The sequence below is a fragment of the Neophocaena asiaeorientalis genome, unplaced genomic scaffold (genome assembly GCF_003031525.2).
Source record: "Neophocaena asiaeorientalis asiaeorientalis breed wild unplaced genomic scaffold, Neophocaena_asiaeorientalis_V1.1 scaffold87, whole genome shotgun sequence".
Lineage (NCBI taxonomy): Eukaryota > Metazoa > Chordata > Mammalia > Artiodactyla > Phocoenidae > Neophocaena > Neophocaena asiaeorientalis.
Window position 1 is genome coordinate 1,468,839 of NW_020175432.1, and position 26,630 is coordinate 1,495,468.

Consider the following 26,630-nt stretch of genomic DNA (forward strand, 5'->3'; position numbering starts at 1 on the left):
GCCTCATGTTCCCCCCGGCACCGGGGGAAGTGGGGGCGCGCGGGGTGGCGGAGAGGGGAGCCGGGGCCGGGGCTCAGGCCCGGGGCGCCGCCGCCACCAGAGGAGGAGGAGGAGCCGCCGGAGCCGTCGCCGCTGCTGCCGCCGCTTCGAGAACCAAACTCCAGTGAGCAGCCCCCGCGCGGAGCACTCTGGGTAACCCGCGCCGCACGCAGCGTCGGCACCACACTGAGGAGGTTGGGAGATGGGGCGGGCTGAGACGCCAAACTTGGGCGGGGCCACACGCGGGCCACGCCCCCTCGTTTCTTACGCATGCGCGCGCAGGCGCATTGTTCCCTCCCGGTCAAAGGTGACGTTGGGAGGCGGTTGGGCAGGGCAACGGCCACCGCCTGTGGCCCCGCCCCCACCCAAGCTGGGCGGGGGCCGAGGTTTCCGACGGAAACGGTCGATACGCGCCGAGTCCTTGAACCCGGGCGCTCTGGGTGGCCGCCTGAGGGCAGCGGGGCGGAGAGGACAGCGGAAGGACCCCTCCTAGGGCAGAAAAGCTTTCCCCATTCTGACGGAGGTGACGGGAGTCGCGGGTGGGAGGAGCTGCCAAGTTTTCTGAGCCCGGGGGTCCTCCTCAGCCTATCTGCGTTCCTGGGGGTCAGTAAGCAGACGTCCACGTTGTAATTCCGTGCGCGGGTCAACTGAGGAGCCGAGGAACGCTGCCGCCCCCGCCCCTCCAGAGGTCGTGGATGCGAACCCGGCGTCGGCAGCGCCGAGGGCCAGGATCCCCAAAAGCATGAGGCTGCAAAGCGCCTAACGGAGGAGCCGCTACCCCAAGCTGGGAAAGCCCCAAACCATGAGCTGACACCAACGTTGCAAACCTGTGTCCACGCCAGGGTTTCTCAACCTGGGCACCAGTAACATTTGGGGCCGGATCACTGTTGTTGCAGGGCCTGTCCTGTGCATTGCAGGATGTTCAGCAGCATCCCTGTTTTCTACCCACTAGATGCCAGTAGCACCCTTTCCCCGCTGGGGACGACCAAAAATGTCTCCTGTCACTGCCAGAGGTCCCCCGGTTGGCAGAACCGACCCCTGTTGAGAATCACTGGTTTAAAAGACCTTCCTACCCTGCTTTGCGTGGAGATGCTGGAAAATTGAAGCCCTCATTCTCTGAACCTCCTTTATAAAGGAGGAAACTGAGGCCCAAGGTCACCCAGAGTTATAGGTCAAACCCAGAATTGCTAAATGTCAAGTCTAAGATTTCATTGCTGTCTCTCTCTCTCTGGAAGCTCTGTTAAATATACGGTTATGCGAAGGGGTAGAAAGGCAGGCTGAGTGGATTATTAGCCGCAGCCTCGGAAGAAATAACTTTTTTCGTTGTTACAGGAAGGCCTAGATTTAAAACAGAGGCAGCTGATGAGAACCACATGTGCGCCTTGGATCTGTGCTACACCTGTTAGTCTTGCATTTGTCATGCTTCTGGGAAGCATTTTTATTTGCAAAAACGGCGGCTTCCGCACGTGGTTGTGGTTGCCTGCTTCTGCACGTGTGAAAAGTTTTACATCACACTTGTAGGAGGCAATAAATACCGGCAAAAGACTTCTCTTATTTACTCACTCTCCCTCCTAGAATGAGGTGCTTTGTGTACACGGTCCCGGTTGGAAACAAGCCCACTTGGAGATATTCTTTATCTCATTTCAGACAAGCAAAACAAGCAAGCACTCCCCCAAGGATATTCCTGTCCTGCCTCCCTTTTTAATTTCTGACTCAGATATACAATATATTATTTTTTAAATCAAGGGTTACTTAGAAACAAGCAATTTGTTTCCCATGGGTCAGGTTACTTAAGAAAGATCTGGAAAGCACTCCATTTACCTACTCTTTTTAAACTAAGAAGAAACATTAAGATGACTGTGAGCTCCACAAGGGCACTGATTCCGTGTCCCCAGTAGATAGAGGAGTGCTTATTAAATATATGTGAAATAAGTGAATGAATGTCTCATCCAAACACATGGCAGCTGTATACACACACCCAGACGTACTTATGCAGTTCAGTTCCACAGATCTGGCACACAGTGGGGGCTCAATAAATATTTAATACATGAAGTACTTCATTAGATATAAATACACAGGATGCACATGGGCACACACAGATTCTGTATATAGTATATGTAGTATTATTCCACATTTAACGTATATACAAAGGGTGCTTATAAAGATTAAATCAGATAGCCACTAAATGGGAGTCTTGAAAATGTTAGCAGTTCTCTTAGGTCCAGGGTAGATAATGCAGTTCACCTAGCAGACTTTTTGCTTTGAGGAAGAGATACTTGAAGTGGCAAAGTTGGGGCTCGAAGTAAATCCTCTTGCTATAATGGTTCTTCCCTGGCAATATGTCCCTAAAATTATTTACATAGCACCAGCCCCACTGTCCTGAGAGGACAAGATCTTTTGTGCTTGGAATGCCTCACCTCTTAGCAAGGTGGCCCCCAAAGAGGAAGGGAGAGGAAGTGGCTCTGACCCCTGACTTGCTCTTGCCACGGGAAGTGGCAGGGAAGGTAGTTTCAGGGGCCTGAGGGCCCAGCATCCTCAGCCAAGCTTGGCAGGTTGGGAGTGGACTCCTCTTCCTATCCGGACAAGCAACAGCATCACAATAGGAGGGCACGAGCAGGCCAGCTCCCACAACTGCAGCGGACCAGTGTTCAACAGTGACAGCAGGTGGTGGCGAGGAGCAACGGCAGGCATACCTGGGCAGACACACCTGAAGTGAAAAGCAGCTGTGCCCCTTTAGACACATAAACCCCTGGAGTTGGGCAACTTAAAGGAGGAGTTGTTACTGGACTCAATAAGGTATGTGAAGACTCCAATGATTAATAGGAAAATGTGTGCAAACCCACCACCCGACTTGGACCCATATGTTTGCTCTGAGTTTAACGGTCTGGTGGGAATTTCTAAAAAACACTCTCGCGTATTAACGCCTTCAGCCATATCAATGATCTCAGAAGCACCTAGAGATGGGTTTCAGAGTTCTGCGTGGCTTTGCAGCAAGTCCTGTTCCAAAGTGAAGCCAGTTTCAACTGGTTCTGAATAGCCCCTGATATGTCACTGCTTTTAGGAAGGGTTTCAAAGATAGGTGAGAGAACTCAATTTTTATCATGTCTCCAAGTGTGGGGATACAAACATGCACAAACCCTGCTCCTGGGGAGCTAGTTTTGAAGCCAAGACCTGAAAACAGGTTAGGGGCTCATTAATACAATACCATAGTTGTACTGTCCAAGCAAAGTGTTGCAGAAGCACAAAGAGGGGAATTCTGGAGTACAGAGAAAAATGACTGACATGGAGGCAGCATTTCAACGGAGAGCGTTTCCATACATTGACACCCTCTGACTCGGCATTTCACAATTTCTGGAAATGTATCTGGAGGAAGCAATCAGATGCAGACAAATGTGTCTGTACAAGGAAGATCACAGCAGCATCATTTCTAAGGGCAAAAGACTGGAAGCTACCTATGTGTACAGTAATCGGGGGGTATATAAATAAACTGGGAGTCAGTTCATGAAAATGGGATGGTTACGGACTAGGAGGAACCACAGGATTCTGTAATTCCATTTGGGTGGTGGTCTTGTCTTATGTAGGCAACATATAGAAATTCACCAAGCTGTATGTCACTATAGATTAAACTTCAAAAATAAATAAAAGAATACAGAGCTGGCTAGCTACATAACCTAGCCATTATAAACCAGCATCGAATAATACAGGAAAATGCTCCCAATATTAAATGCTAAAACGCAACATATAAACTATATATCTTACAATCTTAATTTTAGTTGCATTAAAATATATATACTTATGCACATAATTCATAGAAAAAAATAGTGGAAGAAACCAAAACATTTATCTCTGACAGGTGATTTTTATTCTGACACTTTTGCCTGAAGTTCCACATTTTCTAGAACGAATATGTGATGCCTCCTGATGATCTCGTCCAGTGCTGGGGTTATTCTGACCTCTAGTAGCCTCTAATTCTCACCTTCTGACTGAGGTACTGCTAATTTGAAGTATAATCATAATCTCCAAAATCCTGAAGATGGGTTTGCTATCAGGCTGACTGATGGTTGTCAATCTAAGTCCTAACAGTTTGTGTTTTCCCTATGGCCCCAATTTTGTATAATTTTTAGTAATCAAGAGAGTAACGACTGGGAGTAATATTGAGTACCTACTATGTGTCAAGTTCCACTGAGGGCTTCACATGAGGGCCCTGATGAAGCCCTCTGGACAGTCAGACGCTTGCATCAGCTCCTCCCCTTGACTCTGTGTGGGGTCTGCAACTCACTTTGGCCTAGAGGATGCAGTAGAAGCCACACTCTCGGATCCAGAGTGAACCTCTAAGGCCTGGCAGTTACCACACAGCTCAGCAATTCCACTCCTGCGAATCACCCCAAGAAAACTGAAAACATACACTGACACAGACTTGTACAGGTAAATGTCCATAGCAGCTCTATCCTTAATAAGTGCAACGTGCAAAGGCCAAAAACCCATCAACTGGTGATTGGATAAACGAAGTGTACATCTATACACTGGAATATTACTCAACCATAAAAGGGAGTGAAGTGCCAACACATGCCACAATGTGGATGAACCTTGAAAACATCATGCTGAATGAAGGAAGGCAGACACAAAAGACCACATCTTGTATGCTCCCATTTATATGAAATGTCCAGAATAGACAAATCCATAGAGACAGAAAGTAGGTTGATGGTTGCCAGGGCTGGGAGAGAATCTGCAGTGGTTGCTAATGGGTGTGGGGTTTCTTTTTGGAGTCATAAAAATGTTCTGGAATTAAACTGTAGTGATGGTTGCCTCTGTAAATATACCAAAAACCACTGAATCATCCAATTTCAACAGGTGACCTGTATGTGAATTATATCTCAATAAAACTGTTAAAAACAAGAGGAGGCAGTAGCCTGGCAGTGTCCATCTGCCTTCGCAGTCCTGAGAGCACCAAGCTACCATGTCAGAATCTGGTGACCGTACTGGAGGGGCACGTGGCAAGAGGGAGCGGCCTGGGGCCTCCATGGAGAATAAGGAACCAGGAGACACAGAATGCTGTGCCCCACATGTCTAACCCCATCAGCTGGGCCACCCGGGCTGAGGCGCCAAGATACATGAGTCGAGAAGCCTCCTTGGAGCTCAGAGACAAGCCTCACCGGGCTGGTCCAATTTCCTGCCCACTGAACTGTAACTAAATATGGATGTTTTAAGCCACTTAGTATTGGGGTCATTTGTTACACAGTGCTAGCGGACACATAGTTGCTACTGCAATCCTCAAATGACACACAAGGAGGAGCCTGAGGCTGAAGAATGAGGAGACTTGCCCACAGCCACTTAGCCCACAACGATGCAGCTGGGATTCCAGGCTGGATCTTTCTGATTCCAAACCTTGCTCTCTGGTCTTTACCACTACTCAGCTCTGGCACCCCTCCTGCCTCATATTTGTCATTTGTCATGTGTCTCTTGTGTTCCCTCCTCCACCCCAACCTTCTTGCCTGCTGACCATTTCTCTCTCTCATCTACTGAACGCACACATCCAGGCAGCTCGTCTTTTTTTTAAGCTTTAATTATCTTCTTTATTATGCTAACCTTCAGTACAGCGTAAAGGATAATCATATATAAAAACAACACAGTACACATAATTTTAACACACACACAGACACACACACGAAGGAAATAAAAGATTAATCTCTCTTCTTTTTTTTTTGCAGTACGCGGGCCTCTCACTGTCACGGCCTCTCCCGTTGTGGAGCACAGCCTCTGGACGCGCAGGCTCAGCGGCCATGGCTTACAGGCCCAGCCGCTCCATGGCATGTGGGATCTTCCCGGACCGGGGCACGAACCCGTGTCCCCTGCGTCGGCAGGCGGACTCTCAACCACTGCGCCACCAGGGAAGCCCTAATCTCTCTTTTATTTCCACTTTTCTACTGCCATCTAGTCTTTTTCTAGGAGCTTTAGGTATGCTTGTATCAATCTCTTTTCAATTTATATTTAATTCTTCAGAAGACAGACCAGGTAACATACTTTGGAAATTATAAAATCAATTTTGTCTGTCTTTTTTGGTTTGTAGTCATAAAATTATTCTTTTTGCTTTATTTCTTTTTAAAAAGAAGACCTCAAAAATCTTGCGAAGACTCACAGATATAGAGAACAAACCAGTGGTTAGCAGTGGGGGCTGCGGGCAATATAGGGGTGAGGGGCTGGGTGGTACAAACTACTGGGTGTGAGATAGGCTACAAGGATGTATTGTACAACACAGGGAATATAGCTAATAATTTTGTAAATGGAAGTAACCTTTAAAAAGTATATAAAATTTTTTTAAAATCTTGCTAAAATAGTGTGTAATGTATTTGAAGTGCTCAAATAACCTAATCACGATTGGAATGATCTAATCATTTGTTAGACTGGATCAGAAGCTATTCTTTTGTTTACTGCAGTTTTATGTTCTCTCAATTACTCTCATGAAGCAAAGAAATAGTCACTCTACTAATTCTCTAGTTAATTTTTTATTTTATTTTATTTTATTTTATTTTATTTGTCTACAGAAGTAAAATAAGAAGTTCAGTGAAGGAACTGCAGGATAAATGATAAATTTGTCATAGCTTTTATCCGTGATTGGCTCTTTCTGACACAGGGTTTGAATCTTGTCCCCTGCTCTAAAAATTTAGTAGTCTCCTAGTTCATCTTGCCTAAGTCCTTGGCCTTTCGAGGTCCTCTTGTCACACACCACACGTCACACATTGATACACGCCATACACATGCGTTGCCCATGTTCCTGCTCAGCCTTATTTCTCACCATCCCTAAGTGGGTTTTCTCCACTTCTGTCTGTCACACTGGTCACCTAATTCTCCAACTGGGTGACTTGGATCCTCAGAGGACCTGGCCAAAGTCATGTGGCTGGATTTGGGGGCAGGATGATGACTATGGTCCAGAGCTTGGGGTTCCCAGACTCACAGGGAAACACATGAACCAAATCAGGTACAAGCCATTTCCCTAAAGAGCAGACGAAGGCCAAGGGGTTGATGTCGAAAACCAAATGAGGAGACTGTGATGAGGGTGGAGCAGATGGAGGCAGACGGAAGCCACAATGAAAGACCCCAAACTGGCCAATGGAACTTCTCAGAAACACACACACAAACATACATGCACAAGATCAAGCCATTTATCAAAATTCCTTCTGGCCTTTCCTGAACCTTCCATGTGCTCTCCAGGGTCACTGAGGCCCACAGACTCCCAAGTGAGAGTACAATTTTGATGCAAAGTGGTCAGACATGGGAACCACCCATCCCCCATCCAGGCAACTAGAGTTTACTTGCCTTAAAGCAGAGCTGGATTATTGTATCAAATGGTTTGGGCAAGATTCTCTTATCTTAGTGCAGTTTCAGGAGGAGAGGTCAGGAGACATCAGCAAGCAGATTCTATTCAAAGGGCCTGACCCATGCAAGCCTATCCAATTTGAGAGCCCACTTACCCTGAGAACATCCTGAGCTCTGCCTACCTCCCAGGCTCAGGGAGGTGAAGAAAAGGGTGGAGGTTCTAGAACCTCTGTTTGCATCTTTTTCCTTTTTAGCCTCAAAATGCAGTGTTGGTTTCCCTCAGGTTTCCTGGATGCTCGGATGTTTACTTCTTTGTGTTTTTTTTTTTCTTTCCTGATTACACGAGTAGTAGATATTTGCAAAGTGTAGACAATTAGTCAAGTAGAGCAAAGTATGAAAAAAGATTGAAAAACCGCTCCCTGCTGGAAATCTCTGCACTGGTCTACTTTTGTGTGTGTGTGAAATTTTCCATGAGAAGGTTAAAGACAAAAAAAGGAAAAGAAACCACTCAGCCAGGCCTGTGCGTTTGCTTGGTTTTGTGTGTGGCAAATGCGAGTCATGTAGTTTGGAGATGGTGTTGTCTGCAAAGCCAAAAATATTTACTGTCTGGCAGAATAACACCCCCTGCCCCAGCCCGCAAAGATAGCCCCGTCCTAATCCTCGGAACCTGTAAATAAATTGTGTTGATGGCAAGGGAGAATTAAAGTTGCAGATGGAAGGAAGGTTGCTGCTCTGCTGACCTTAAGATGGAGAGATGTTCCTGAATTATCCTGGTGGGCCCAGTGTAACCACAGGGGTCTTCAATGGGGAAGAGGGAAGGAGAAGTGTCAGAATCAGAGAGATTGCATCGTGAGAGAGAGTCGACCAGCCATTGCTGGCTTGGACAATGGAGGAAGGGGACCACAAACCAAGGATGTGGGCAGCCTCTAAAAGCTGGAAAAGGCAGGGAAACGGATTCTCCCCTACAGCCTCTAGAAGGAACCAGCTCTGCCAACACCTTCATTTTAGCCCATTGAGACCCGTCTTGGACTTCTGACCTCCAGAACTGTAAGATAATAAATGTATTGTTTTAAGCCATGAAGTCTAGGGCCATTTGTCACAGCAGCTACAGGAAACTCATACAGGCCCATGACTAAAAAAGCTTACCACCCTCTCTTTCAGATGCAGAGCTGCCCAATTAGAGCTTTCTGCCATGAAATACATGTGACATGTAGCTACTTGTGACTGGGGGACTGGGTTTTTCATTTTAACTCATTGAGATGGAAACTGAAATAGCCACAGGTGGCTAGTGGCTACTGAACAGATAGCAGAGGCCCTTGCTACTCAGAGTGTGGTCCAGAGACCAGCTACACAGGCTTCCCCTGGGAGCTGGTTAGAAACGCAGAATCCGAGTCTGAGCCCCCAGCCTGCTAAGTCGAATCCACACTTCGCCACGAGCCCCAGGGGATTCATGGGGACATCAGAGTCTGAGACACTGTGGTGGAAGCCACCATTCACTTCCACGCAAATAACTGACCATGGAACAACAGGAGGCAAGGCCCATTCTTAGCAGTTCTCAGGGTCGGATTTCCTAGACCACATGGAGTTTTTTGTTTTTTTAATTTTTAATGCTTCAAAGCATACTATTAGCCAAGTAGATAAACTAACAGCTATTGAATATCTACTACAGCCCAGACCCTTGACCATCTATTATGGACTGAACTGTGCCCTCCTCCAAATTCATACGTTGAAGCTGCAATTCCCAATTCAACTGTATGTGGAGACAGAACCTTTAAAGAGGTAACTAAGTTTAAATGAGGTCATAAGAGTGGGCTCCTGATCCAATATGGCTGGTGTCCTTATGAGAAGAGAGACCCCTGGACTTCCCTGGTGGCAAAGTGGTTGAGAATCTGCCTGCCAATGCAGGGGAGACGGGTTCAATCCCTGATCCAGGAAGATCCCACATGCCGTGGAACGACTAAGCCCGTGTGCCACAACTACTGAGCCTGCACTCTAGAGCCCATGAGCCACAACTACTGAGCCTGCGTGCCACAACTACTGAAGCCCACATGCCTAGAGCCTGTGGTCCACAACAAGAGAAACCACCACAATGACAAGCCTGTGCACCACAACGAAGAGCAGCTGTCACTCGACGCAACTAGAAAAAGCCCGTGCGCAGCAACGAAGACCCAACGCAGCCAAAAATAAATAAATAAAACAAAATTTTAAAAATTAAAAAAAAAAAAAAAAAGGAAGTGATCCCAGGGATGCACACAGAGGAAAGGCCATGTGAGGACACAGCAAGAAGGCGGTAATCTGCAGGCTGAGGAAAGAAGCCTCACCAGGAACCAACCCTACTGACACCGATTTTGGACTTGCAGCCTCCAGAAACCATGAGAAAAGAAATGTCTTTTGTTTAAGTCACCCAGTCTGTGACATTTTGTTATGGCAGCCCGAACAGACTAAAACACCATCTCATTTAAGCCTCACAAAACCCTGTTGAGAATGTCTTTTAATAAATGTACTGACCCTGATGAAAAGACCACCACTTTTTGAGTGCCTGCCCCACATCAGGCAGGTTATAGACACATGTCAAGGCTGTCTCTGTATCATAGACAAGGGTATGGAGGCACAAACAAGCCAAGATGCTGCCCCATGTCACACTCTGTAAGTGACAGATACCAGGTCTGGGGCAGACCTCCATCTTGCTTTCCGCCACAACCCTCTTTTCCACTTTTTTCCCTGATTCACATAATAAACTCTAATTAGATGCACCCAAGCTTTACTCCCCCTAAAATAACTTCTACAAACTCCCCAAGCACAGTCTCTCTCTCTCTATGTATGTATGTGTGTGTGTGTGTACACATACACACACACACACACACACACACATATCCTTGTGGCCCATATTTACCACTAACAGCCACAGTAATGCAAACTAAACACAGATGAATATGATCCACCCATGTCTTTTTTTTTTTTAATTGTCTAGTCCAGGGGTTGGCAATCTTACCACGAAAAGTCAGCCAGTCAACACATTCACAGTTTTGTGGGTGAGATGGTCTCTGTCCCAAGGACTCAAGTCTGTCCTTGCAGCTTGAAAGCAGCCACTGACGATACACAAACAAATGGGTGTGACAGAGTTCCCATAAAACTGTATGGACAAAGAAACGTGAATTTCCTTCCATTTTCATCTTGATTTGTTTTTCAACCATTTAAAAACATACCATTCTGCCTTCCGGGCCATGAAGAGACAGGTGGTGGGCAGTTAAAAGACAGGCGGGGAGCCAGATGTGGGCAGCAGCTTGCTAATCCCTGGTCTAATCCAAAACCACCCAACTGGCCAAAAAGAAAGCCACAGAGCCAGATGATGATGAGCCCTTGCCATTTTCTTACTGAAAAATGTGGACTTTGAATTTCCAATTTGCTACAGATCCCTTTGCCCAATTTCTTATCCAGGCACACCTGTTATTACCAAACTCATTTCTAGGAACTCTCAAGTGCCAGAAAGGGCCTTGAACGGGATAAAGTGCCTTCCTCTAATGAAAATAATGAAAATCAAGGGAATGGTGAAAACAAACCCCCAAGTAGAATTTACATCTTTTTTTTTTTTTTAATAGCATGCCTTTTTTTTTTTTTTTTTATTGTGGAGCACAGCCTCCGGACGCGCAGGCTCAGCGGCCATGGCTCACGGGCCTAGCCGCTCCACGGCGTATGGGATCTTCCGGGACCGGGGCACGAACCCGTGTTCCCTGCATCGGCAGGCCGACTCTCAACCACTGCGCCACCAGGGAAGCCCAATAGCATGCCTTTTGCTTTATACACAAACAGCACTCGTCTTTCATCAATGCGGGAAAACATCAGGTTTTCCTGATGGTTTGTCAAATATTTCGTAATCTCAAATTTGGTTAAGAAGGAGATAATAAAATGGTTGACACGAAAAGGAAATGCCTCACTGACTTTCCTAATCTAACCACTTCAGAGGAGAGCCAATCTCATTATCACATCTCTCACTGCTACTTAAGAGGAATCCCAGGGAGCCCAGAGAGATTTCTCCCCTAACTATCCAAAGAAGTAAAATTGGGTTTGCTCTGTTAACCACATCACTTGAAAATGGCCATCTCCATTTTTAGCAAGTTTGTACATGTCTTTATTAAAATCCAGACCACAAGGCATGCAGACTATTTCACCTGAGTGGCTTTGGGAGGAAGGGGCACCTTGAGACTCTCCATCATCCCTTCGCTCAGGGGTCGGCGAATTTGTTCTGTAAATGGGCCAGACTGCCAGTACTTTCAGCTATGTGGGCCAGTCTCTGTCACGACTCTACCACCGTAGCAGGAAAGCAGCCAAAGCAACTGTACAGAGCACATACCCAAAGGGGTGTGGCTGGGTACCGATAAAACAAGCAGTGGGCCAGACTGCCAGTGGGCTGGCAGGCCATAGTTTCCGAGTTCTGCTCTAGAGCATCTGGAACTGAAGTGCAACGAGAAACCTAGAGAAAGGAGACGGGGTTCACTCCTCAACATGGCAAGCGTGGACTAAGCAAAAGGGGGTATATCCAATATGAACCCCGAAGTTTGCATCCAGGGCTTGTGCTGCAAATTTCTACTTTCTTTTTGTTCTCCACATGCGGCTTCTCACCTTGGCAGCAACTCTATGTAACATTCTCCAGGATGAGCAATAGTTGGCATTTATTTATTACTTAGATGGTGGTTAAGATCCTTAACTACCAAGGCCAAGGTGGAAAGCCAGCTGGTGTGATGTTAACTGCTGTTGCTTGCATAAAGAAACAGTTATCTGGGTGGAGCTGAAAACCTCATCCTTACTCACGGATTAAGCAAAGTTAATCTACTTAAGTGGCCGGGACATCGCTCCTAGTCAGAGATGATAGGGACTTAGAACCAAGGTCTTTGAGATGTATGTACGTATGTATGTATGTATGTATGTATGTATGCATAAACATACATACATAGGAACGAATGAACATTAAGTAAATAAAGACAAAGAAGTAAGTTGTCAAAGATGTGTTTTTGGGGGCTGGGGGTTCTTAGCCTAAAGCTGTCAACGTGGATTTCTCTTTTTTTTTTTAAATGCAAGTTTCTTTAATAAGTTTAGTCATTTTACCATCCTTTCTTTTTTTTAAGGTGGACTGTTTTTTTATATCAGTTTTTTTGAAATATAATTTACAACGTTGTGTTAGTTTCAAGTGTACCACAAAGTGATTCAGTAATACATAAATATATACTATATATAGATTTTTCAGATTCCTTTCCATTATAGGTTATTACAAGATAGTGAGTATGGCTCTCTTTTTTTAAAGTGACCCCCAAAAGCCATTAGGGATGATACACTGAGATGTTCATTGCTGTGTTATTTATAATAGACAAACACTAGAGATAACTCAAGTCTCCATCAGCTGGGGACTAGTTAAATTAATTATGGTATGTCCTTACAATGGCTTATTTGCAATTATTAAGAATGGTAAAAATACAGAAGTGTGCTCATATTATCAGGTGAGAAAAGCAGGCCAGAAGATACAAAGATACCATCTGGATAGAGAAAAGGTATCTACCATACCCAGTGCACGTGCATAGAGAAAGAGCCAGAGGAATGTGTACCCAGAGTGATGCTCTCTGGGGAAAAGTGATTATGGGTGATTTTTTTCCCTTACAGCAAAGCTGGACTTCATAATTTTTCTACAATGAACATGCATTGGTAGTAAGAAACTTTAAAACAAAATAAAACAATCAAAAGCCACTAAAGCTACAGTGGTAGTACATGATGATGTAGCCTTCCCGGGTACTCTGGGAAGTACCAGTGAGGGAAGCCAGCAAAGGTCACAACAATGGTGATCGCAGTGGCATTTATAACAGCGGATAAAGTACAAGTTCAAAGTACATATGAGAGGGCCAAGGTTAAAATGAGATATATTGATGCTGCACGATAGTTAAAAATGAGACCCATGAAGCCTCTCTGGCAGCCCAGAAAATATGAAGGAAATGATGTCAATGATGTTTCACTCCTCTGAAGTGAAAACAGCAGAGACTCACAGACATGGAAACAGCAGAGACTCACAGACATGGAAAAAAAAAATTATGGTTACCAAAGGGGAAAGGAATAAATTAGGAGTTTGGGATTAACAGATACACACTACTATACATAAAATAGATAAACAACAAGGATCTACTGTATAGCACAGGGAACTACATTCAATACCCTGTAATAACCTATAATGGAAAAGAATAGGAAAAAGAATATATATATATATGTATAACAGAATCACTTTGCTGTACACCTGAAACATTGTAAATCAACTATATTTTAACTTAAAAAAAAAAAAAGAAAACAGCAGAACCCAAACTGCCTTACCACTGTTGAACTATGTCGAATATACCAATATGTGTAAGAAAAACGCTAGAAAAGGAATGGGAAGACAGGAAAAGGTTTTCCATGCTGGAAATTGTTTCCAATTTTTTAAAATGATGTGATTGCTCCTTTAACTGTCTGTGTGTGGACTGCTTGGATGAATGTAGGCAAGAAGAGAGAAAATTCGGGCAGTGAGGACACCCATAGGTACTGAGTGCTTACTGGGCGCCACCCAGTCAAGCACCTGGCTCACCTTCAAGTTCACTGAACCTTTTAATAACACCAGTAGGTTTGACTTTCAGGCCCATTTTAAAGATGTGGAAACTGAGGCTTAGAGAGGAGAAATAACCAGCCAAGGCCCCATGAGCAAGAAGCAGAGATGGGATTTGAACCCACATCTAACTGACCCAGAACATGAGCACTTACAAGCTGTGGGACCCTAGGTACTCAAAATTCAAACTTGGGTAACCTTTGGTGCCAGTGTGGGTTCTTGAAAAGCCTCCTAAAGATACACACCCATGAGTTGCCACTTTAAAAATGTACAACAGCCTTTGATGTGCATCCCCCACAGCTCCACTGCTTATAAGAACTGAACAATGAGAAAATAGTTCTCTGGTGAAAAATACAACTATTGAAACAAAATCTCAATGACAGCATTCTCTCCTCCGAGCTCGATTCATCCCCACGACACACAAATGCCTCACCTCATTGAAAGCTCAGCGCCGGTCTGAATAAGGCAGGGAGCTTTCCTCACATCATTCATATGGCTTGAGGACTGACCGGCCAAGATCTTGGCACGTCCGTTCCTGCTGACAAGGACACCGACCTGCGAGAAGCTCGATTCAGCAGCCCTGTTCCCTGCTACTTACAAACCACGGGGTGATACTCGGCCCAGATTTGACAAAGGGAATAAATTACAGAAGCTATGAAGTAGAATGAATTAGCTGAGCAGTAAGACAAGTGGACTTGACCCTGGCCTAGCAAAATCCCACCATTATCACTAACTCGTTCGATTCTTCCAGGTGCAGCCCAAAATCGTATTTGCCTGATTCCTGCCCAACATTTATTGAACAAAAACTGAAAAGGAGTATCTAACATTGCCTCTTTTCTGACTTTTTGACAGCCTCCACAATAAATGAATCCTAGGTGTTTCCCAGAGTGTAATTTGAAACAACTCAAATTGACAGTCAACTTCTACAGTAGAAATTAACACAACATTTTAAATCAACTATATTCAATAATTAAAAAAAAAAACCTGATGAAAGTATCAAAAATAAAAAAAATTTACAAAGGACTTCTTGGTTAAAAAATGTATAAACAAAAGGTCCTTTTTAGAAATGAGCTTTATTTTCAATGCTCTTTAGTTCTAAGAGCCTGCATATTTATTCTTTCCTCCTACCAGGTTACCTGCAAGTTAGGATTTCAAAAACCACAACAAACAAATCAAACACCTGTAGGATCCAGGCACTGACCACCCAAGTGTCATGCTGGCGATTAAACCAGGACTCCCTTTCAAAGAAGCTTCTATGCAAAATGCTGTATTTCCTCCAATGAGGCTTGTTTTTCAAACTTGAAATCATCCACTTGAAAAGCAGTCCCCAAAACCCAAGCTTTCAGAACTGGGTCCCAATATCACCACATAAATCACTCTCATTCTAAAAACTATACAATTAATGGCCCCAAAAGTTACTTTAATAGAGGGCTTCAAGGCAAGGCAAAGTTTCTCATAAAACCCCCATCCACCCTGCCAACTGCTCTGCACCTCTCTTCCACAGGAACCCATAACACTTCACCCTTCAAGTCCTGGGGACAACTTCAGCAGCATGGAGTGGCCCAGCAGAGCCCATTGGGATGGGGAAGGAATTTGGACACAGACCCAGCAACAATGAACTTGTTCATTCCTCACAAATGCAGTCCAATAAGAGGCTGCATCAAACTTAAAAGCCAACCTTTCTGCTTCAGATCCCTGGATACAAAAGATTTTTAAAAATCTGTATAATTTGAACCGAAAAAGGATGGTTATTAAAAATAAACCAATAAATACCCAGATGGGTTAAAGTTTGGTAGAAGAGGGATTCTGATCTGATTAAACAATCTAGATACCACAGCCCCTCACATAAACACTTTTAAGTAGACAGCATTTCAAGGCAGAGATCAAAGTGAAAATATCTTTGAAAAGAAAACAGTGACGTGGCTGGGAAACTGTGTTCATCTTGGTGAACATTTTTTCCACCCACCACAAGCTTGGACTTTCTGGGAAGGTCACCGGTTTTCTGGTCAGAAACATTCTTGAAGTCGTCAGGAATGGAGGAAGAGACACTCTGAGAAGGTGTGTTTCCGGTTCTGTACATGGAGCTCAGGAGCCAAAGAGCCTGGAAAAGTCAGAGGGCAGAAACATCCATGAGGATGGGAAGCGGTTGCCTTGAAAACACTTTCAGGAAATATTTTCTGGTTACTATCATTAAGATCATTTTACATCATTTTCTGATTTTGTAAGTAACTCTGTTACACAACAATGTGAACACACTTACCGCTGCCAAACTGTACACTTAAAAAAAAAGTGACTCTTTTAAAAAGTATCTACTTGGTATGAATCCGTAACATTTTATTTTAGCCCATTCTCTATCACTGCAAATCAGTGGTGACTTTCATAAATAAAAAGACCTTTGACTAAACAAACGATTATTAGAGATAACTCTGATAACTGAAGAAAATCTGGAATAGAAAAGGCCTAGAAACTGTATAAATGTTCATGAAGTTTGGGAATAGGTTGTGATACAGGCCTACAGGGGAAAACCACAGAATTGTTAAAAGGTACACAGTTGGCCCCTGAACAACACAGGTTTGAACAGCGCCAGCCCACTTATACGTGGATTTTTTTCAATAGTAAATACTGCGGTACTACACAATCCAAGGTTGGTTGAATCTATGGAAGCAGGACTGCAGATACGGATGGCCAACTGTAAAGTTATACTCAGATTTTCGACTGTGAGGTGGGTCGGCACCCCTAACCCCCGTGTTGTTCAAGGCTCAATTGTATATGGGAACTCTCTGTGTTACCTCTGCAACATTTCTATACATCTAAACTCTTTCCAAAATAAAAAGGTTATTTGAAAAAATAACAACAGATGGGGCAGGAACAACTGGGTCACCACATGCAAAAGAATGAAGTTGGATCCCTGCCTCACACCATATACGAAAATTAACTCAAAGTGGATCACAGACCTACTATTAAAACTATAAAACTTTTAGAAGAAAACTTAGGTGTAAATCCTTATAATCTTGGGTTAGGCAATGACTTCTTAGCTATAACACAAAAAGAACAAGCAACAGAAGAAATAGATACATGGGACTTAATCAAAATTGTAGGATTTTGCACTTCAAATGACACCATCAAAAAACTGAAAAGATGGGCTTCCCTGGTGGCGCAGTGGTTGAGGGTCCGCCTGCCAATGCAGGGGACGCCAGTTTGTGCCCTGGCCCGGGAGGATCCCGCATGTTGCGGACGGAGCGGCTGGGCCCGTGAGCCATGGCTGCTGAGCCTGCGCGTCCGGAGCCTGTGCTCCGCGACGGGAGAGGCCACAGCAGTGAGAAGCCCGTGTACCAGAAAAAAAACAAAAAAAACAAAAAAAAAAACAAAACTGAAAAGACAATCCACCGAATGGGAGGAAATACTTGCAAATCATATATCCGATAAGGGACTGGTATCCAAAACATAAAAAGAACTACAATTCAGTAATAACCCAACTAAAAAATGGGCAAAGGATCTGAAGACATTTCACCAAAGAAGATATACAAATGGCCAAAGAACACATGAAAGCTCAATGTCATTAACCATTGGGGAAATGCAAATCAACGTTCACATCCACTAGGAGGGCTATAATCAAAAAAACTGACAATAGCAAGTATTGGCAAGGATGTGGGGAAACTGGACCCCTCATACCCTGCTGAGGGGAATGAAAATTACTGCAGCTACTTTGGAAAATAGTCTGGCAGTTCCACGAAAGGATAAATATAGTTACCATTATGACCCAGCAATTCCACTCCTGGTTATATACCAGAGAACTGAAAACTTAAGTCTGCACAAAAACTTGTACACAGATGTTTATATCAGCATTATTCAAAATGGAAACACTGCAAATATCCATCAACTGATGAGCAGATAAACAAACTGTGGCATATCCATAGAATGGACTATTATTCAGCCACAGAAAGGAATGAAATACTGATAAACACTACAACATGGAAGAGTCCAGAAGACATTATGCTGAATGCAGGAGGCCAGACACAAAAGGCCATATACTGTATGATTCCATCAACATGAAATACCCAGAACAGGCAAATCCATAGAGACAGAAAGGAGATCAATGGTTGCCCAAGGCTGCATGAAGGAGGAATGGGAAGGAAATGCTTAATGGGTACTGGGTTTCCCTTTGCGGGGGGGATGAAAATATTCTAGAATTAGAGAGTAGTGACGGTTGCACAACCATATGAAAATACTACAATATACTGAATTGTGAAGACTGACTTCCACTTTTTACTTATTAAAACCCTTTTCCATGGTTTGACACTCTCATTTTCTCCCTATCTTCTCCCCGCCCATACTTTTTTAATGAAGATTTCAACATATATAGAAGAGTTATAACAGTTCGGCAAACACCTACATACACACCACCTGCAATTAGTGCTTTGCTTTACTGTGTATCTATCCATTGATCCATCTACTTTATTTTTCATGTTTCAAAGTCGCAGGTATCAGTGCCCTTGGCCTCTAAATGTTCAGACACCTTTCTCCCTGTATTTCAAGTTTTTTATGACTTTTTAAAATTTCCAATTGAGCTCAGCTCCAACAATACAGAAATGAGTACATGGAATAGCAAACTAACCCCTGAGCCCACTAACCTCCTCAGCAGTCACAGCACAGTCACCTCTGTAGACAGTCTGGAGTAGATCCTTCCAACTCTCTCACTGGAAGTTATTTCCCTCACACACCCACTCAGCATTTATTCAATGTTTACTGCGTGCAAGTCACAACTGACACCAGAGCGTGCATACAGGTGACACCCAACCTTCTTTACTTTCAAACCATTCTCCTGTGTAGACAGAACCTTCAGGCACATTATCAATGATGGTGTTTTGCCAGTTGGTCGTATGGGTGTCCTTCGAGTTACCTGACTCTTCTCCTATTCTTGGAGACTTAGGTGATTTCCAGTTTTTGATATCCTGAAAAAGCCAGTCACTGCCTCCCTGACAGAGCCCTTTCTGGAGAAAAGCTTCCCTCACTCACGGCATGTGCTGAAAGAGCTGGCCTAGGTCAGGGATCTGTAGAAAGCCACACAGTAAGTAGTTCAGGCTTTGTAAGCCTGTCAAAATGGTCCAATCTTGCCATTGTAGTGCAAAAGCAGTGACAGACATGGGTTCCATTCATGAAAACTTCATTCATGAAAATAGGCAGAGGCCCATGCCCATGGGCTGTGGTTTGCTGACCCCTGACCTAAGTGGCTGGAAGCAGGAACCCCCAATCCAAGTAGATCTGGGTGACACCTACATACTCCCAGAAATCAAAATCAGGACACTAGGCTGCTGGCTAAGCTAGCCTTGGGCTGAGCTGGGAGGTCACAAAGCCTGAGGCTACCATCCTGGTCACAGGCCAGCAGGTAGAGCAGTAAAAGTAGCTAGTCAGGTAAGAGAGGACGATGAAGCCAACGGACAGAAAAGAACAAAATGATGATACCACACCGAGTTCTTCTCTGCCCCAGGACCTTTGCCAATGCTGCTTCTGGTGCTACTGTGCCTCTCTCCAGCTCTGCAAATGGCAGGCTTTCCTCTTGTTCTGTAGGTCTTGATTTGAATGGCATCTTCTCAGAGGACCTCTCCCTGACCCTCCTAAACTGGGAGCCCCCTTCCAATTCTCCATCTCACAACTGAATTTTCCCCCTATTTGCTTATTTTACATCCCTGTTATTCTGCGCATTTGCTGAAGGCAGGGACTATGGCTGTTTTGGTCTCAACTGTAATCCCAGAGCACAGCCCTCAAAAGACAGTTTTGAATAAATAAATGAATGAATGGATAGGTGGGAATCTAGAGAGACAAAGGCTGGAGGAGCCCCCCAACACTTCTACTTCCTGTGAGAGCTAGTTATACTTCATACACTCTTCTGCAAATTCCTTGATCTCTTCACGAGCCCTCTCTGTACCTAGGCAGGCCTCATCTGAGCTCCCAAAAAGGGTCTCTCTGGGCATACATCACAGCCCTCATTCTGGGCTCTAAAATACTCTCCAGCAGCAAAGAAACCCCTCCTCCCCCGATCTCCTAAGTCCTGAAATCATCCCCTCAAACAGCCACTGGGCTGGCACAAGGACCACACGGCAACCCAAAATTCAGCATCTCAATGACTCAAGACAGCCAACTTTTCACTCTCTTCCTCTTTAGGGGAAGCACATGGAGATGGGCACAGCCTGGCCCAGAACCCCAGATTCTCCTTGTCTTTTCCCCCGAGTCTGTTTACTATGAGTCTCATAATTCACTAACAGCATGGTCTTGACACTGAAAAGAAAACCAATCCAATTGGATTTCTTTAGTCTAATGAGAAAATAAAATAGGCATAAAAAGCAGAAATAAAGCCTGAATGCACTCCTGCTGGCTTCCAGCAGGCTGGGAGCAAGACCCGGCAGCACGCTGGCCTTTCAAGACGTATTTTCCACTTTGGCCAACGCCGAGTATGGGCTAAGTGCAATCAACAGAGCTGGCGAGAGGTGATGGAGCCATGGGCTCAGCGGAAGGCATCTCTTGGCAGCCTCTGCGGAGGCACCAGGCACAGCCAGGACTTGAAGAACGCCATGTTCCAATCGAAGCTCCAGCCTGGACTGCAGTGACACAGTTTAATTCCTACAGACCCCAGTTTCCTCTCTAGTGTGGAGAGTTCTTACTTGGAAAGCAGAAAGCATGACACGAAAGTGCAGACTGGGAGGACAGAAAACGACCATCAGAGGTTCATTCTGGAGAGCGACCCTGAGGATAATGACAATGAAGGAGAGAGGCGGGCTGGACTTACACGATCATGCAGAACATCATGAAGACATTCCATAGGGCGATGAAGATTCGAAAATATCTGAGGCTCAGCAAGAACTCCCGGATGTTGTCACCTGGAAGGTCAGAAAGCATTTTCACAAGCAGTGCTAACATTTCTGTTGTCACGGCTGCCGTGTGCTTCTGCCCACCCCACACTCACTGCCCCCATGTTCCAATGGCAGCATGGCTTTTCATTTGGGCCACCTCTGTTCCCCAGCCCTGAGCACTCAGGCTATAGCTGCCACTGACCAACCCCCTGAGGGGACCAAGCACTCAGCCTCTGATTGGCTCAGGGAAGGGCATGTGACCCCAGTCTGTCCGATGAGAGCCAGCCCTGGGACTTTTGCCCGAACTACCAGGAAAGAGGCACTTGCTTTCTGCCAGGCTAGCTGGACTGCAAAGATGTAAGCCCAGTCCTCTAAGGCAGGGTGCAACCCATGGCCTGTAGGCCAAAGCTGGCCTCTGCCACCTATTTCTGTATAGCCCATGAATGAAGAATGTTTTTTATACTTTTTAATGGTTAAAAAAAAAAAACCAACAAAGTATTTTGTGAGCCACAGAAATTACATGAAACTCAAATTTCAACAGCCATAAAGTTTTATGAAAATACAGCTATGCCCACTCATTTACATATTATCCATGACTACTTTCAACTTACAGAGGTGAACTGTTGCACCAGAGACTCTATGGCCCACAAAGCCTAAACTATTTATGATCTGGCCTTCTACAGAAAAATGTGCCAAGCCCTGCTCTAGGGTCACCTTTGTCAACACAAGCCAGCCTGATAGTAAAACCAATCCAGGAGGAAAAGAGAGCTGTGGAGGGTCACAAGCTGGAGAGCCAGTTTAAGCCCTGAATCCACGTGTGCCCGAGGACCATTCTACGCTTCGATGTTTCAATTTGCTTTAACCACTTTGAGCTGGTTTTCAGAGTTTACAACTGAAAAAGCATACTAATCCAGGCAAGCAAAATGGGAGTTCTGCTTTGGTGACGACTAACTCTAGTCCCCTCTGATGCCAAGGAACAGAAACCACTCCAAGAAGAGGGAATTTGGTACATTAAGACTCCAGGGGGACTTCCCTGGTGGCACAGTGGTTAAGAATCTGCCTGCCAATGCAGGAGACACGGGTTCGTGCCCTGGTCGGGGAAGATCCCACATGCCGTGGAGCAACTGAGCCCGTGTGCCACAAATACTGAGCCTGCACTCTAGAGCCCGCGAACCACAACTACTGGGCCCATGCACCTACAGCCCGTGTTCTGCAACAAGAGAAGCCACCACAATGAGAAGCCCACACACTGCAGCGAAGAGTACCCACCCCCGCCGCAACTAGAGAAAGCCCGTGTGCAGTAATGAAGACCCAACGCAGCAATTAATTAATTAAAAACAAAAAAGACTCTAGAGACTCGGGTTCCAGGACCTTCCTCTGGGGTTTTGAGTTGATTGCCCAGCCTCTTGAGGCCTCCAGAATGAAATGAATGGATCCAGATTACATGATCTACAAGGGTGTTACCCAAAGTGTCACCCACAGACCAGAGCTGGAACACTGGGAAGCTCAGAAACTTCCACAGCAACCCAACATGACCGCCACCTGGCACTGCTGCACCATCCAAGCACATGAAGAACACAAGGTGTTGCTCTACATGGTTTAGACAAGTCCAGTGTTGTCCAAGCCACGGGGTTAGCAACATGTAGCATAGCCTATATAAGTGTTGGTCCAGCACAGACTGCAAATGTCAGAGACAGATCCGTTCCCAGAATGTCTACAAGGCACTGCTTGGCAAGGTCCTTCTCTGAGCCCAGGATCACAAAAATGGCCTCTCTTACCATGAACAAACACTGACTAAAGGCTACTCATCCCACGGAGTAGCTGAGTGCAGGGGATACAGGAAGGAATGAGACACATGTCCCTGCCTTAAGGAGCTCACAGGGAGGACAAATACTAATATAAAAGCAAGTAACCACACACCGGATTATTCACTAGGACAAGGGCCATGGGAGCTGTAATGGGAGAACCCAACCTGGCATGCATCGGGAGGCAGGTGGGGTCAGAAGAAGACTCACTGGGAAAGTGTGTGAACTCCAACCTTAAACGTGAGCTGGGGACTTCCCTGGTGGCGCAGTGGTTAAGAATCTGCCTGCCAATGCAGGGGACACGGGTTTGATCCCTGGTCCAGGAAGATCCCACATGCCGTGGAGCAACTAAGCCCACGTGCCATGACTACTGAGGCTGTGCTCTAGAGCCCACACGCCTAGAGCCCATGCTCCGCAACAAGAGAAGCCACCGCATTGAGAAGCCCACACACTGCAACGAAGAGTAGTCCCGGCTTCCCGTAACTAGAGAGAGCCAGCGCACAGCAACGAAGACCCAACGCAGCCAAAAAAAACGTGGGCTGGAGTTTACTGACCTTCCACACAGGTGACCTGGGCCTACATATGCCCCAGTTTCCTCCTGTGTAAATGGGCATGATGGGGGACTGGGAAGGCCGCAGCATAGTGCCTGATATATAGGACACTCTCAATAAATGAAGCCACTGTGATATTAGGGGTCAGCCAGGCAGAGGATGGAGAGAGAGGAGCATGATCTACAGGGGCAACTGCCAACAGAGTCCTAGTTTGAAGGAGCCTAGCAGGGAGCCCCGATCAGAGGGAAGCCACCGTTCTGACTATCCTTGTCACCAATGCTTCCGCCACTTTCGAGCCCACGTGGCCAATTTCCCACCTACCATAGCTCCAACTCAGATCTATAGATCACAGCCCCAGGGGCTGGAATAGTGCCTTCCACGTAGTAGGTAAGCAACATATACAGCTGCTGAATGAATGCATGAATGAACAGACGGACAGTCTAGTGATTGAGAGGACAACCTCTGAGGTCAGAAAAACCCAGGCTCAAATCCCAATGCTGTCGCTGATTTGCTGTGTGGCCACAAACAAGTTGAGTCACATCTCTGAGCCTGAGTTTCCTCATCTGTAAAATGGGAAAATGCTCCTTACCTTTTAGGAATGGAGGTGGAGTGAAACACCCATAGGAAGTACCTAACAAGGCAGCCACCACCTGGCAGGCCCCCAATAAAGGGGAGCTGTCAGACTGCCTTCAGATTCGCTGCCCCTTAGGGTTCCTATAGTCCTCATGCAATGCTCCATCATAGCACCCACCACCTTGGCCGCAATGCCACCTCCTCAGAGGGCCTTCCCTCCACACAACCCAGCCAGAGCAGCAATCCCATTGCTATCCTCCCAACATCTTCTTTTTCACTGTGTGTTCCTTGTTTAGGGACTCTTTGTCCCACCCCATAGGAGTACAACCCAAAGGCAGGAATTACTTCTGTCTTGTTCCCTGCTGTGTCCCCAGCATCTAGCACAGTGGCTGTTACATAGTAGGTGTTCAATAAATGTTTGGTGAATGAATGAATGAATGGATACAATAGTCACGTACAGGTCCCATTAGACTCCAAATGGTCACATGTGTCAATTTAGCAGGAAGTATATATTCTAGGGCCTCCAGGGGCCAGTCATGTGAAATGATACAAAGAAAAGGGGGTGGGGGCTGGGATGAGGTAGAGGCCACAGGCCCGTTTTCAGTGGGGTCCTGCTTCTCAACTCCTATCCAACAGGTGTCAAAAGGTTGCTTGAACCCCAAGTTGTAGAATGTTCCAATTTTTCTTGAAAAATCATACATCTGAATCTTTATATGACATCTCCTGATTTATTTGAAAGCTAATCTAAGTGAAAATTAAACAAACAGGTCTACAGCAATCTGGAAACAATAGGCTGTTCATTCATTCGCTCATTCATTCATTCATGCTGGAATGCTGGAACTGCAAGGACACAGATGAGCCAAAACAAGCTGGAGCCTCTTCTCTGGAGCTTAAGGTCAAGTGTGAGAGCTAGATATTAGCCAGATGACGGCATACATAGAAGAAAATTATAACTGTAAGAAGTGATATGAGTGCTGACCTACGCAGGGAGGTCTGGTAGGAGAAAGCAGTGGATGACAGAGGTGGGTAGAAGGAACAGCACAAACTCAGGCACGCACACACACACACACACCCCTAAAAGAAAACTGGTGAAAAAGAACTGTCCTCTCTGAAATGTACCAATTCCAGAGTACAGAAAGGAGGCCTTACCTGTGCTGGGCTCCCTCGACTCCTCCCCAAAGCCTTGCGTGTCCTTCTTTTTCCTACAAACAGAAGCAGACAGCGACCACTTTCAATAGGACAAACAGACCACTTAGTCCCCGGGCCCTGATCCCCAGCTCAGAGGGGAGCTCTAGCCCTACCGTTGGTTTGCTGTGTGACCTCTTTTGCACGGTTCAGTGATGTTCCCTGGGCCACCCCCTGCCCAGCCAATCACAGCCATGCCTGCAGCCACCGACGGGGTGGAGAGAGTGGTTCGAGGCAGCCAGGTGCGGGGCTGCGGGTACAGATTAGGGCTAAGAGATTCTCGGGGAACGGGTCTGAGGCTCTCATGGGTGCGAGCAGAGGGATCCCGGGTGAACTGAGAGTCCAGAGTTCAAATCTCAGCGGCGCGGAGAGTCACAAAAGGATGGATCCGGTTGGAGGCGGAACTTGGGGCTGGGACCTGGGGGCGGGGCCGGCGGCGTAGGCCGTCCTCACGCTCGCGAAGGCGGGGCTACGGGTCCCCCGGATGGAGCCACGGTCCAACGCGGCCTACTCACAGCTTAAAGTTGAGCACCGCCCCGGCGTTCATCAACAGCGTCCTGCAGAGGGAGAATGCGGTTACCTGGACCGCCCCCACCCTGTCGGGCCCTCACGTCCCATCCTCTGGTCCCCCTAATTACCCAAACAGCAGGATGTCCCCGATCATTGTTACTGCCGGAGCGTCCGTCCGAACAGGAAGCGGAAGCCTCGGGAAGGGAGGGGAGAGGAACACGAGCCGACCAATCTTGAAGCAGCTCTAGAGAGGGCTGGACCACTCAGGCCAAGGCAGGCAGGGTCCCGCCTTCTGCAGGCCAAGCCCCCTAAAGAAAGAGCGAGCGCCGCTCCTTGCTAGGAAGGCCTGGGGAGGGTAACCAAGAAAGGGCGGGGCGGCATCATGACGTCACCCAGGGGCGGAGCCATCTGGGGGCAGGGTTGGGTAACGGATTGGAAGCCTTTCGCGCATGCGTGAGAGACCAGCCAGCCAGAGCACTAGCCTTCTGCTGGGCTGGGCTCTCCGATGCGGCTTTTGGAGAAACGGTGCCCCCGATCATTGAAATGCATAGGGGAATGAGTCCTGATGCAGTGGGCTCTGCCGGGCATGGACGCCCCGACTGTTGCATTCCAAAAGGGCCTCCTCCTGGGCCCCACGGAAGGCGGGATCCCCACTAGGCAGGCACTACCCGGGGCGGGGGTCCCGACTGAGCGGTTCCCTAGGAGGACGGGATTCCTTGCGCGGTACAGAAGTCACGATTTACAGAGGGCTGGGATCATGACAGCTCGATAGAGGACGGAGGTCCTGACCGAATGGACCCTATGGGGCACGGAAGTATGTGGTTCACAACTGATCTGGTCCCACGGGGGATGGAGGTCCGGATCCAAGGGCTCCACAGAGGACCTGGGTCCTGATCAGCCCCACAGGAACGCGGTCCTGATTGGTCCGTCCCGCCTGGGCGGGCTCCGTGAGGAACGGATCCCGCCCCCCTCCAAGGACAGATCCCCGGTCCAACTCACACTCCACGGGGACCCCGCACCCCGCCTGGCTGGCCTGAGTGGGGTCGTGATGGCCCGAGGGACAGTGTGGGACATTGGACCGACCGGCCTCCATGGGACTGGAGGGTCCCACCACCCTCCCCAAGATCAGCCAGCGGTCGCCCCTCCTCTCCCGCGGAGGCAGGGTTGGGGGCGGCGCCTGGCGGGCGGG

At 46.6% G+C, this 26,630-nt stretch overlaps 1 protein-coding gene across 2 annotated transcripts; it reads right to left on the bottom strand.

Annotated features, from left to right (window-relative positions):
* Positions 1–15,023: 15,023 nt before the first annotated feature.
* On the bottom strand, positions 15,024–25,690 carry SMIM7 (small integral membrane protein 7). Of its 2 annotated transcripts, XM_024767452.1 has the most exons (5): positions 25,570–25,690; positions 25,447–25,488; positions 24,896–24,948; positions 20,754–20,844; positions 15,024–16,070 (listed from the first exon to the last, which is right to left on the bottom strand). In XM_024767452.1, exons 1-5 carry the CDS (start codon positions 25,593–25,595, stop codon positions 16,055–16,057), a joined length of 228 nt encoding a protein of 75 aa, XP_024623220.1. In that variant the 5' UTR covers positions 25,596–25,690; the 3' UTR covers positions 15,024–16,054. The 2 variants fall into 2 exon arrangements, with proteins under 2 accessions (XP_024623220.1, XP_024623219.1); XM_024767451.1 differs by lacking the exons at positions 25,447–25,488; positions 25,570–25,690 and adding an exon at positions 25,048–25,436.
* Between the last annotated feature and the right edge of the window lie 940 nt (positions 25,691–26,630).

Bases quoted from the DNA above. Each gene is read 5' to 3' on its own strand.
- SMIM7 (XM_024767451.1), bottom strand. From the start codon at position 25,127: ATGGCTGTGATTGGCTGGGCAGGGGGTGGCCCAGGGAACATCACTGAA. The intron at 24,949-25,047 runs GTAGGGCTAGAG...TTCTGTTTGTAG, and splicing joins GGTCACACAGCAAACCAACG to GAAAAAGAAGGACACGCAAG. The intron at 20,845-24,895 runs GTAAGGCCTCCT...CTGACCTTCCAG, and splicing joins GTCGAGGGAGCCCAGCACAG to GTGACAACATCCGGGAGTTC.